Here is a 13,560-nt window from a genome sequence, read left to right as displayed (position 1 = left end):
GTCTCGGAAGGCTGGTAACTACACACCTGGCCTTGTCTGCATCACAAGGTTAGTTGCAGCTGTGGGCATGGCGGTCTCACCAGCAGCGGGCAGCAGGAGCAGAGAGGAGGGCTGGGTATCAGACCTTGAGGACACATAAGGGTTGGGGAGAGGAAAGGAGCCTGTAAAACAGCAGGAGAGAGTCTGCGGTGTGCAGGCACGCGGGCGCTGGTGAGCAGGTGTGCAGGCGACAAGCTGCGTTCTGAGGTTCCACAGGTGCGGACTGAGTACCTATTCACCGCGTGGCCACGTCAGCTCTGTGGGCAGGACTGCGGGGAGGACCCTGGTATGGGTGCTGTGGGGAGGAAAGTGGGGCTCCCGTGGGAGGAGCTTGGCAGGACCTTCCTGAGAAAATGGAAGAGGAGGAGAAAGAAAGAACGGGAGGTGAAGGGGGATTGTTTTGTTTGTTCGTTCCTTGTTTACTTTTCTGAGAGAGATTTGAGCCTGCGGGAAGACTTCAGCAGAACAGGCAAGGGACTGCCTTGCGGAGCATGGCTGTGCACGTGGGTGGGAGAGCAGCATGGCGGGTTGCAGAGCGTGAGGGACTGTCACCGTTGTCTAGCCTCGCTTCAGAGCAGCGGCTTACCACCCTTGGTCTCCGGGCATGCACACTGATAGCTAACACCCTGCGGTGTACCAAAAGTGTGTTCTTGCCAACCTGACAAAGAAACTAAATAAAGTTTTCATTCATTCACATGGGGCAGCTGTTGTGTTGACTGTTGTCACTTTTTAAAATTCGACAATTGGAGGGAAAAAAGGTCAGTGCCCCTGACTAAACAGTCAGGTGCTCCATGTTTCAAACACTCTTGCAGTGCACCGGTAGAAAACGGCTATTTTAAACCATATCCCACAGTAAAAAGTACATTTTCCAGCATTTAAAAAAATATTTTATTTATTTATTTTTTAGAGAGAGAAGCGAGGGAGAAAGAGAGAGAGAGAGAGAAACATCAATGTGCGGTTGCTGGGGGTCTTGGCCTGCAGCCCAGGCATGTACCCTGACTGGGAATCGAACCTGCGACACTTTGGTTCGCAGTCCCATTTTCCAGCATTTTTGTGGAAACATGAAAATAGATCCTTTGAAAGAAAATGTTCATGAAATTATACTGTTCCTCTGAGCACTACAGTCTGATATTTTCTATTCTGTTTAAATTTTTTAAATGTTTGAGCCCTGACTAGTGTAGCTCAGTTGGTTGGGCATTGTCCTGCAAACCGAAAGGTTGCTGGTTCGATTCCTGGTCAGGGCCCATGGCCTGAGCCACAGGCCAGTCCCTGGTTGGGGGTGTGTGATGTGCAACCAATCCATGTCTCCCTCTGACACGTGTTTCTCCCCCTGCCTTTCTCCTTTTCTTCCCTGGTCTCTAAAAATAAACACAATCTTTACTAGAAATGTTTGAAACCATGACTCACTAAATAGATTTCACATCCAATTAATGGATTGAAACCCATAGTTTTAAATGATTTTGAGTTAAAAGGTTAAGAAGAAGACGCTTCCTCCTTTGGAGGAGGTGGGTGTGGGGTACCGACCAGCAACTACAGGGTCCGGCACAAATAACGCCCCTGTTTTCTTACAAAATCTTTTATTACAAAATCATAAGTATGTAACCCTGTAACATAACAATAGGACACTCAAGCACACCATGTGACATTTTAGGCAAAATGTTCAACTTAAAACTATTATACCCATATTATTATCATATCAGCCACACTCAAGTAGGCGTTACTTCTGCCCGACCCTGTATTAAAACAGGTCCTGGTGATCCAGAAGGTGGATTTAGGCAGCAGTGCCATCTTCCCCGTGGTTCTGTGGACCAGTTGCAAATCAGAGCAGGCAGGAGGTTGTCCTGAGGAGAGGGTTTGGGCCGAGCCAGCCCAAGGACCCAGGGGCATGGCTGAGGGCTGGAGCACCTGCTGTAACTGGAGTACATGAGGAGATGGGGAAGAGGGAACCTGGTCAGGATTACTAAGGCGTCCTGGCCGTGTCCTGTTGAGGGAGCCAGTGAGGGAGCGGGCAGATGGGCAGACACCCTGGCCTGGGGGTGGGCTGACATGCCCATCTGCCTGGTCACTGCATTTGCTCGGCTGTGTCCTGAAGCTGAATGTAATCTCTGTTGCTAGGAAGTCCAGTATGTGGTAAAGCTCACCCTTTTTCCATGATGTTTCCCTTCATAGTTGAATAATCTTACCCCTTTTAGTGTTAAATTCATCCTGGGCTTGCCAAGCTGTGGTCCTCAGTCCAGGCCACTCTGTGCACACATGACCAATGAATACATCAGCATGTGCTGCCCGTAAATGGGCACGCACAGAACCCTGGCAGGGACTCCCCTGCTTGTGTGCGTGGGGCCGAGCCCTTGCTGTCGGGCCTGGGATCCCATACATTTGCCCTCAGCTGTACAATGATAAGAATTTAGTCATTTTCTTTGTCAGCCAGATCGAGAGTTTGTTTCCTTTCGGGCTTGCCTGTCAATCTATGTCATGTATGAATGTCTGCTATGTCTCACTGGGGTAGCTTAATGTTGACAGTTGATGTGCTTCTTAACTAGGTGTGTGACACCAGTTCTCTAATGGTGTCAGACCATTGTCCAAGGCCACACAGTTTCAAGTTCAGTTTCATGATCCAGTGTCAGACACCGCTGTCCACGTATGTCAACTACAGACTAGAAGAGTGTCCTTCCCATGTTTCTCTAAGGGGCCAGGGCTGGTGGCTGACATCAGACTTAGAATGTGGTGTCTGGACATCTGTCTTCACTGAGGGAGCCAGACCCAGGAGTCTAAGGTGGCAGCGGCCTGCGTCATTTCCCGGAGTTCACCGGTAGTCGTGTTGTATTGGTGTGATGATTCATGTGCTGGGTCTTGAAACTCGAACTCAGCTCGAGAGACTGTGTCTCCATGTTATCTTCACTCCTGTAGGGCCTTCTGAAGCCACGGTTTGCTGTGGTCAGGTTCCACTTACAGTCTAAGTATGGGAGCCCAGAATCGGGTTAATTATGGCTCTGGATTCATGACACAGTGTCATCATCCTCGGTCCATCAGTGGCCTCATTTTGTTTACTCAGTCATAATGTAGCAGTAATACATTATTTCACATTACATTATGGGAAATACCCATGAAGTCGCTATTCAGGTGAAAAACGAACACCTAGCCGATGACTTGCATGTGAGCTTATGGTCCCCCCATCAGCCCACCTGTCCCTGGCAAGGGAACCATCGTCCTGAACTTAGGTTCCAGGTACCCTTGCTCTCCTCTGGTAAAGCTTCCATTGCTGTACATATTTGTTCATTCACATGTATCACACACATCACACATACATCACACACACATGCTACACACATCACACATACAGCTGTACACACGTGTATCTAGTTTTAGTTGAGTTACCACTTAAAGGGGCAGATACCATTTGTCACCTCCCAGCACTTGCTGACTCCTGCTCCTGTTCGGTGAGAGTCCTGCAGACGTCCTGTGTCTCTGGCATTCTGTCCTGGCAGTGACTCGTCCTGTGCAGTGCGTGGCTGGCCCATGTCCTTTCTGGCTGCCACCTTTTCTGTTACCTCCATGATATTGCTGATGCAGTCTGTATGCAGTCTCTGAAATTTCCAGAAGGTTCTGGCCAGCTCGCCCTATTTTGATCTGGATATTTGAATGGTCTGAAGTATCCTCTATTACAGTTTTCTCTAACTTTAGCTCTAACTAAGAAGCATGGAATAGAGAACTTTAGTCTCCTAAATTCTCTATTCCATGCTTCTGCCCCTATACATATGGATTTTATTCACTTTTTCCCCCTGGCATGTGGAATCCCTCTTTCTGGCCTAGAATTTATCATTTTAACCCAGATCACTAAATTCTGCACATCAGAACCGCCTGATCGAGCTCCTAGCATTATCATATGCATTACATGGGTGCACTTTGCTACCAGAAAGTGTGGCCCCCGAGTTGCCTGCAAGCCCTCGGTTTCTGTCTGGCACACTGAAATGTGAGATCTGCTGCAGTTTTCCTGCAGCCCCAGCGCCCCCTCCTGCCAACCAGAAGTTACTCTACCAGTTTGATGAGTTTGACTAGGTTTTAAAAAATCACAAATTTTAACCTTATCAGAAGCAGATCCTAATTTTCTTAGGAAGGTATTTTTAAGTTTAAACTATTTTATTTCAAAATAACTCTTTGTAAAAAGAATGTGTTAGCTAGAGCTCTAAATTTCCTTATACAGAAGCAAACATATGTGAATTTTATAGCTTAAAAGAATATCAAATGACAATTTTCCTGCATATATTATTCATCTCAACCCTTGTTCCTCCCCCGTGTTCCTGGAGGCAATAAAATTATATAGGAGATAATGTATTTGAGAAAACTTATAAAACTTTGTATCCTTAGGAGACATTCTGTGGTCACATCCTAACTTGCTCAAATGGCAAACAGGCCTGTGGCCTGATGGAGCCCCGGTGGGCTCACTGCTGCTCCCCAGCGCAGGCGGAGGGGGGCAGGACGGGGCCAGGTTAAGGACCAAATGAGCCCAAGGCCAGTGTCCTGCACGTCAGGTCCACAGGGTGTGGAGGTCTGAGGGCCTGCCTTCCAGACAGGCGTCACTGATGCTCTCGCGGGTCCTCGTTTCCGAAATGCCTGGCAGATGAATGACTTGGGAGCAGGGGGTGTGCACGCATAGCGGGGACTGTCCTGTCCTCCAAAGGGCTGGGTAGCACTGCTGTCCTTCTGGTGGAACTTGCTGGTTGACCCTTCCACACAGTGAAGCTGTCATGGGCCTGGGCCCCTTCACTTTCTCCTAGGCAGGCCACGCACACTTTCACGTTGTTCTGTGTGATGAGGTGACGCTCAGGGCAGAGTGGTTGAGCGAATGGATGTGACAGACTTTTAGACTTTGTCACTGAGGAGTGGAGAGATCACATCCGCCCCTCCCCTCCCTTCCAGATTTGTTCCGTAATCAGAGCACTGTGGGTCACTGAACTCGATCCTTCCTCCCGTCTGTAGTTCAGACACACCGCTGTGCCTCCACACGCGTCCCTGGCGCAGAGTGGTTGCCAGCCCTCAGAAGCCCTTAGAGTGTTGGGGATGAGCGACTCGGAGGAGCCGCCATCAGTGTTTTCCAGCTGTGGGTCCTGGTTAATGACCGGCTTCCTTTGGTCACATGATCTTTCTAATTCCAAACCACAACAGTAATTGTAGTTGAGATTTATTGAAAGCTTATTATTTTTTCAGTCACTTGCTTTTAAGTGGCAACAATTTACATATATTAATTCCTATGATCCACTCAAGACTTGGGTGTTCTTTTCTCATTCCCCCTTAAATACGAGGACCCCAGGAACATGCCCTGGGCTGGACAGCTAAGGCCCAGGGGCAGCATGAATTGAACCAGATGCTGTGCACCCTGCAGCCCACTCCTGACCACTCCGCTCCGCCCCCAAACCCACTGCACCTGTGGGCACTGGATAAAAACACAGGCACGGGTCAGCACAGTTCCCATCTCCCTCTGGGGAAAATAACATGGCACAAGCCAGTCTTATGATTTGCGTATAAAAGAGTGTTATTAGCAGTTATACTTTACTTTTCTCCTTTGGACAAAATACAGTAAAGAATGAACTTAAAAAGCGATGCTAAGATTCACTTTGATTAGGGAACACCACTTTCTCATAACTTTAATCCGTAGTTGTTGCAAGCACTCGTGCGTGGTGCTGGCAGCGTCACACGAGAAAGTGACGATGCCTATCTGGAAAGCGTGCATCATGGCGTGAGACGACAAACACGCATAAGCAGTGTGTGCAGCATAATGCTGGCCTTGTAGATGTGTCTGTGAGATGTGTGAAGTTGGTTACTTAGCATTGCGATTTTGTGGAAGCCCAGTAAAATTTTCTTTTAGCTCACGAACTCATTGATGATACCATCTAAGGTTATTGCAGCTACTGTATTACACGTTTGAATAACGTGGATGACAAATGAATGCAAGCACTGTGGCATTCCACACTACTTTCTTTTGTTCTTCACACCCCACCATATTCTAATTCTGTTAACCTTTTCAATTTTTCCATGCATCAGAGTTGTCATGACGAAGAAGATGATGATGGTGAAGAGGAAGTGAAGAGTTTTGAAGTAAGATGGATCTTTCTAGATTTGCCTTTTTCTCCTTGGAAGCATTGTTCCATATCTCATAACTGACGTTTATGTTTCTTGCTTCATGGCTTAATCGCAGCTTACGGTCAGGGACCTGCATGTCAGCAGCGGGGGCCCGTCTGTGCCCTGACATGTGCCATGGTCAGCACCAGGGAGCAGACTCAGTAAACACGCCAGGGCACGTGTGTTCGGAACGAGTGTCCCTGAGGAGCCCAGGGGTGCGAGGCCTCAGGTGGCCCTGTCTCGGGGGAGGCCGTAATCCAAATTTCCAACGGACGCGTGAGGAAAATGCTCACTGAAGAGCAGTGCGGCATCAAATTTTTAACAGAAGCCTTGGCTCAGTATCTTTTTCTGAATTGAATCTTAACTATTCGGCCTCCAGCAACTCCTGCCCAATGGGTCCCTCGTTCCCTGCACACCTGCGGCCGGGGCACACAGCCAGTCTGCTTGCATGAGGTGGGGGCAGGGGCATGGTCTTCCTAGGACCACCTTTTAGCTTATGGTTGTGCTCCCAAACCTTTCAGCCTGAAATAGCCGCATAATTTGAAGTACTCAATGTTAACTAGCCAGAAAGAAAGGAGACGTTATTTTCCCCCTTTTCTTAGACTATACTTTTGTTTTCTAATGATAAAAACTAGGTGTTGTTAAGTACCACTCTCCTTATATATTTTTTGATTTTGGAATTTTCAAAAGAAGAAATGAAGTGGAAGGGAATAGAATAGATTCTTTTCGATTTCACTATTGATTAACTTGTCTGGACTTCGAGCCAGAAGTCTGGGGGCACACTAGGACCCAACAGGCAGCCACTAACTGCCTTGGACCCACAGAGAAGGGTAGGCGAGGACCAAACACACAGTGCCTCTTTCAGGGACAGCTTGACACGGGCGTCTCTGCCGCACTGCAGTCACTGTGTGGGAAATACGAGAACTAGAGAACTTGAGAAAACCAATGCCTATTGCTGGCTGCGAAAACTGCCCTCAGGGTAATTTCCTGTATGGCACTGGAATCATGTCTAATGTGTGTGTATTCTGTTCTCAAATTCATCTTCATTGGTAAGATCTGAGGTAAATTAGAATGAGCTGAGAGCCGCAGATTACAGTTTCTGAAGTGTAACCACTTGTGGTCTCCAGAGCAATTGTTTATTGCTATTTTGCTTCTGTCCTCATCCTTCCTAAGGCCACAGGATCCCAGCGCAGCAAGGTAAACTGTACATGTGTGTGTATTTGTCTGGGTCTCAGTTTTGGTTTCTGTGACATTGACCTTTTTGTTAGACCCAACATCTCAGGTTCTTTGGTAACGTAAGGTCTTGCAATCCTTCTGCAAGTTCTAGCCCCAGTGCCATTGGTCTTTCCAGTATCCTGTCCTTGACACAGGCTGTCTTCTTGCATTTGGAGTAGCTCGTGGTTTGAGATCTGAGTGGCACACTGTGCTGGACGGAGGGCTCCCACCCTGTAGGCAGCAAGCCCTTCACTAGGGACTTCTGGCCTCTGCCTCCTGAGGCTTCCTCCCACCAGTCTTGTCACTTGAAAACGGATGTGATAAGTGGCACTCCTGGTGACCCTGGAAGTAAGTCTGCTCTTCCACTGTGCTAGTGATACCTGCAATTAGTATTCCACAGTTTCAGCGCTGGTTTCAGCATTCCGTTCTTGGGAAGATCTTGATTGTTTCTACCTCTTAATAGTTTGGATAGCTAAGCGCTTGTAACATTTGCTAAAAGAAGACATTTTGCACTAGAATTACAAAAGTAATTTGAGATTTTAAAAAGTGTGGCATAATAAGGAAAAGTCCATGAGGAATAAAGCAAAGCTCAAGAAATGTGGAAAACAGCATGGGGACTGAAGGCCAGATTTGCCGGCTCTTTTCTCCCTCGAACACGTGTTGTGTGCACCTCTGTTCACGTGTGTGACCCTGTGCAGCTTGCCCGGCTGAACTCTGCAGTCTCACCCTGGCTCCATCGACAGTACCTTCCCTACAACTACTCGTTACTTTAACAGTCCACTGCACACCTAGTCCGTTGTCGTACACAACCTTTTTAGAACTGCGTCTACTTCAATGTTAAAATTATTAAAAAAGACAGTTAAAATCTTACAAAGAGGTCAAAATTATTTGAAATGGAAGAAACATTTGGGCAAATACCGGAAATGTTAGTTACTGATGTTAAATGCTTTATTTAGCTTGGAACGTTTTATAAACCAAAGCAAATAATAACTAATAATAATGATTCAAGTCAAATAAGTTCATGTTTCTGAGCATGTTGGGTTCTGCTCACCGAGATCATCTGAGAGCTTTGCTACCAGAGGAGACCATGTTTTTAAACTATGATTTTGTAAAATATACAGAAATGTTCCTCAGATGGTTACTTCCCCTGCTCTTCTGTAAGATGTGAGAGAATGAAATTAAGCAATACTGTAGGGAAAGCATTTCTGTGGAATGTTAAGGTAGATTTATTACTTACCTAAGAGCTAAATTAATGGCAGTGGAGCTTATGTGAGCCAGAGGGGCGGAGCATGAACTTGCCCTTGAGAACACGTGGCTCAAATGCTTGGCCAGTGGCACGTCCTTTGGCGATGCCCAGTTTCTCATCTGCAATGTGGGTCCAGACGCCTGGCGGGTGGACAGTCTGCAGCCCTGCCCGGTGACAGTAGCGCTTCTCCTTGGCCCCTCCAGCGATTTGCCTGGTTCTGAATAGGATCTTTATTTTGTATTTATTTATTTATTTACTTTATTTATTTTGTAAATTCTGCAGGAACAAACTGACTATAAGACATACCCTCTCTAACAGCTATTGCCTTTGAATGGGTTTATTTTGTTCCTTTCAGAGGAACACAGCAATCTGAACTGGAAGACTGCCGAGTCTTAGAAAAAGGGAGCCCTTGAATATAAGCAAAGTAAAGCTGTAGCTATGTATATGAAATACTGAAGAATTATTTCTTTTCTCAAGACAGCTTACAATTTTTTAGTCCCTAGTGCAGAAGCTCTGTGGGGACGGGAGAAAGCGTTTTGGTGGCCAGTGTTCTGGAATGCTCACGCTCGCTGCCGCCATCCGACAGCCATGTGTTTATATCGCGTGATGGAACTGTCAGTCTCCAGTCAAGCCCTCATGCCGTGGCCCTGGTTCCTTCAGAAACAGCAGAGAGCCGATTGCTACCATTTCACAGGGCTGGGGTGTTACTGTCCTGCAGAAGCGTGAGCAAGAGGAAGAGAGACCCACAGGGAGGATGGAGCGCAGATATAAGCCAGCACACCTGAGCTAACCAAGGCTGCTCAGCAGTCCACAGTTGGCCAGGTGTGTCGGCTCTGGGAGAGGCCACGTGCACCTGGAATAGTGCCTCCTGGGGATGGAGGGTGAGCACTTTATCTGCCAGTCTGTCCCACCTCCTATCTGTCATGGGTCACAGGGAGTTAATTTCTTTATACTTCCTGCCAACTTCAACCAGCCTTTCCGTGCAGCCCCTGGGGAAGCCCGGGTTTGGGACCAGCCTGTGGGGTGTCTGGGATCTGTCATCCCTCTGTGTGCCTCAGCACCGGGCCTTCCTAGTGAGTGGTGGTGTGGTGGCAGCCAACTTCCACAGCCACAGCAGCACTCTGAGTCATTTCCAGGGCCTCGCTGGCTCAGGAGCAGGGCGCATCGCCAAGGCTAGGTGAGAGGGTGTGGGAGGGCTGGAGGTCGGAGTCGGCACGAGGCACATTCCAGAAAGCACAGCCCTCTGCAAGGCAGTGGTTGTGCGTGTGGGTACTGTGGACCTAAATACATTTAAACACGCATGTAAACATGCAGTTGTGTGTTTTTGATGTGCACAATAATTTGAGTCAGTGTGCTTCCATTTTTAAAATAATCTCAGTGGAAGCTTGTGCTTAACTGGAGTGTGTGCCGTGAATGGGGTGCAGGGAGTCAGACGGATTCCCTGTTGGACTGCCTGTGGTTGATGCTGAGCTTCCCCACATGTGATATCTTAAGCCTCAATTTTTCTGTTTGTGAAATGGAGCTCCTTATAGTATCTACTTAGAGGACTGGACTGAGGATCTAATTAGTTAACACACATGAAGCACTCAGAACATTGCTAGTACAACTAGCTCTACACATACTTGCCATTATTGTGACATCCAGTCAGTTTCACTTTCGGACAAGGACAGAAGTCGTAGAGAAACTTCTGTGGTATGGGGAGCGCTGCCCTACCCAGGCGGGTGGACAAGTGGCTGCGTTCTCATCTGGGGGCTGACTTGGGGACCTTCATTCAGCAGGTCATGTAGAAGTCCTCTGTGCTTCCCCTCTTTTCACTCTGAACAAAAAGCTTTGAGTTAGATATTCTCAGAGGTCATAATCACCTTTAAAATGTTGTGATTTGTTCTTATAGAGTAAATTCTTTTCATTTTCAGAGAAATTTCATAGTTCTTTTAAATGCATAAATATTGCTAGCAGCAAATACATTTTCATTAGTTTTCCTCTGGTCTTTGGTGGAGCGGTGAGAAGAAAAATAAACCCTACATTTTTGTAGAATATGAATGGCAAATAAACATGTTTCATGGAAAATGAAGTCTATCTTCTGTGCATATATACAAATCTCTACCTTTTTCTACCTTGGGATTTGTAATTATCACATAGTTATACACTGTACAGTCAGACGAAGGGGTGGAATTGTTGAGGAAGGGGAGAGGGTTAGGGCCGTGAGAGAAGGCTTGTGGGAATAACGTTTACGCAGAGACCCGCGCTGTCACCAGCCAGTGCGTGGCAGCTCAGTGTGCTGCTGCCCCCACATTCTCCAGGAGCTGCCTTGAACCACAGACATCAAACAGTTTTCAGCATCCGCAAAACAAAGACAGTCTCCTTGTTGGGAGAAACAAATTCCTGAAGTTTTTTTTTTTCAAAGACCTTTGTGAAGATGACAATACGTGATATAATGAAAAGGTCCTTAGCAATTCAGGAAAAGTAATTATTTGGGAACTTATACAGTAAAGTTTATCCGAGCAGCGCTTGGCATTGGACAAGCACCAAGTGTCTGAGGGCAGAAGGACCGTGTGTGTGCTTAGGACAGTCTCTGGAAGAGCCCTCCCTCAGCCGAGCAGGTAGCCCTGGCCGGGATTCTGAGACTCTGTCCACTGCTTGGAGTTCAGCTGTGTCTCGGGTTGACCTGGGATAGGATTAAGAATCCTTCCTGAAAACTAGAACCATAGACACTGGAGCCACTTGAGTTGGGAGCTCTCAGAACCCACGTCATGTGTCGTTGCAATCCATCTGTGATGAACTTTACCTGATTTCCTTTCCCCACCTGTTACTCTGGCACCGCCATGACCTGGCCATTCTCTCACAGGGAGGGCTGTCAGGCCCCTTCCTTCCAGACACTGTCCTTTGTTAGGACACGTGAGTGGGACCACAGAGCCCTTTCTTTCACAGAGCCCATGTTCGAGGCTCTTGAGGCTTAAAAAACTTAAGAAAGAACGTAAACCAAGGCAGTTTCAAGTCAGTGTTGTGCTCAGGACAAACCCCATCCCCTCTGGCGATAAGTCCACTTACCATCGCTGCCTGGACAGCCTCTGACGTTGGCGTCCAGTAATGGCGCTGCCTGTGGGGCCCCATGAATTTGGTCATCAGGACCCTGAAACAGAAAACTGCTTCCACTCAGCTGGTATTACGCTTCGGCACAGCATTCATTGGTTTGAACGTGTCGAATCCAGCCAAAACGCGTGCACACATGACAGAACAGAGTGAGTCGTGACGACTCAGGGCACGGCATGTCGCAGCATTCACTGCACCTCGTTCTGAGGGTCAGAGTTTCTGTTGGTTCTGGGCCTCTGTCAGTGAAACTTTGATAGGCTTCTAAACAAACTTTGCTTTGTGAAAAACCACACTTTTTATTTCTATTAAAGAGAAAGCATTAGCAACAATGCTCATCCTGTTGAGAAATAGACTCTGGAAGATGATATTCAGCCACAGACAGAATAGGTAATAATGAAAAGTACAGACAAGAAAAGAAATGAGCTAAAAACTCCAAATTGAACATTGTTATTTATACGTGTATAAATCTAGACTCCTTCGACCATGTACTGAAAGTAAACTAGGTACATTTTTCACACTAGTGAAACTTCAGATTAATTGTGCAGACTGCATGATACCACACTGTGTAGTTCCGCCCTCCACTCATATCTTCTGGAGCGTTTACTCTGTGCAGGGAGCTGCACCAATGTGCTGTGTGTGTGCTGGCCTGGCACAGCGAACACAGCCCACGGAACAGCTGTGGCCTGTCCTCCAGATGTTGCACATCCAGCACATTTCACACTTAATTTTGAAAAAATTAAGTTTGAAGTGTATAAACTCAGGGAACCCTTTATTATTAAACAAAGTTATACTTGTGGAAGTGTCTTCTTAGCACTGTGAGCCAACTTCGTGTGACTGTAGCCAACCTACAGTTCCAGAGGGGGGAATGGGAACGAAGTGGGGAGTGCACCTCTTACCCATACTTTTGTGGGTTTTTTAGTCTTAGTTGGCCTGTTTGTGTCATAAACCAAGTCATTGGCACCACCTCACTGCCTTTCATCTTCGTCCTCAGAGTTACCCAGTTGCATCATCTGTGTCTCCACCTTCTCTCCCTAGGATGTTGAGGGTCAACTTGCCCTGTAGGTTATGACTGAAGTGAAGATGCCAGATGAGAATATTTAATGTTTCCTTGTAACATTAAATATTTGGAAATACTTTTAAAAGAAGTTCAACTCTGAGCAACTCTGTCACATTGTAACTGGCTTCCACATTCAGTTGAGAGGGAAACCTCAGCAGTCGTTGCAGGCAGGACTGGAACCTCAAAGAAAAAGCAGCAGCTCGAAGCCCGGTTCTGACTTGCTCGGCCCCGGTGCGTGGGCACATGGAGTGGAGGGTCCTTCAGGAGCGGTGAGAACTCTTCCACTGTCCCTGGCTGCCCTGCTGAAAATGCCTGCTCCTCTCCATTATGGGGATAAATTATTTTCTCCACCAAGTAGCCAGGGGCTGTTGTAATTTATTCCTTTAGTTTCAGTGTTTTTTCTCATAAGAGACAAGTTGTCAAAGAACCAAATGGATTATTTTTTGAGGCCTTTGAACTTTCCCCTCCATCAGATGCCAAAAGCCTGGGGCACTCTTAAACCACATGGGAGAATATTTGCAATTTTATGAGAAACTTCAGTTATACTGAAAACAAATCATGATGTTGAATACTTCTGTTTAACCTCTGTGATTTGATCACGGCCTGATTTATGACCACCCTTGACCTTGAAAAGACTCATAACAATCTTATTAGAAAACAGCTGATATTTCTCTACGACTCTGGGCAGTCAGAACTGTTTGCCTAAAGGAAAACTCGGACTTCGGGGCTGCTCTTTTTCTCCCCACTCCTTAACCTTTCTTTGTGACCTTGGAGTAATTTAAAGACTAAGCAGAGG

The 13,560-nt window shown here is 46.9% G+C and overlaps 1 protein-coding gene across 1 annotated transcript in view; it reads left to right on the top strand.

Annotated features, from left to right (window-relative positions):
• RYR2 (ryanodine receptor 2) overlaps positions 1–13,560 on the top strand; it is a 533,272-nt gene that overhangs the window by 447,120 nt on the left and 72,592 nt on the right. The window contains 1 exon segment of the mRNA XM_036016051.1: positions 6,079–6,132. Coding sequence (XP_035871944.1) covers positions 6,079–6,132 — 54 coding nt within the window.

Source organism: Phyllostomus discolor, chromosome 15, assembly GCF_004126475.2.
Source record: "Phyllostomus discolor isolate MPI-MPIP mPhyDis1 chromosome 15, mPhyDis1.pri.v3, whole genome shotgun sequence".
Lineage (NCBI taxonomy): Eukaryota > Metazoa > Chordata > Mammalia > Chiroptera > Phyllostomidae > Phyllostomus > Phyllostomus discolor.
Note: the sequence above shows the minus strand (reverse complement) of the source record. Positions and strands in the feature narration are given on the sequence as shown.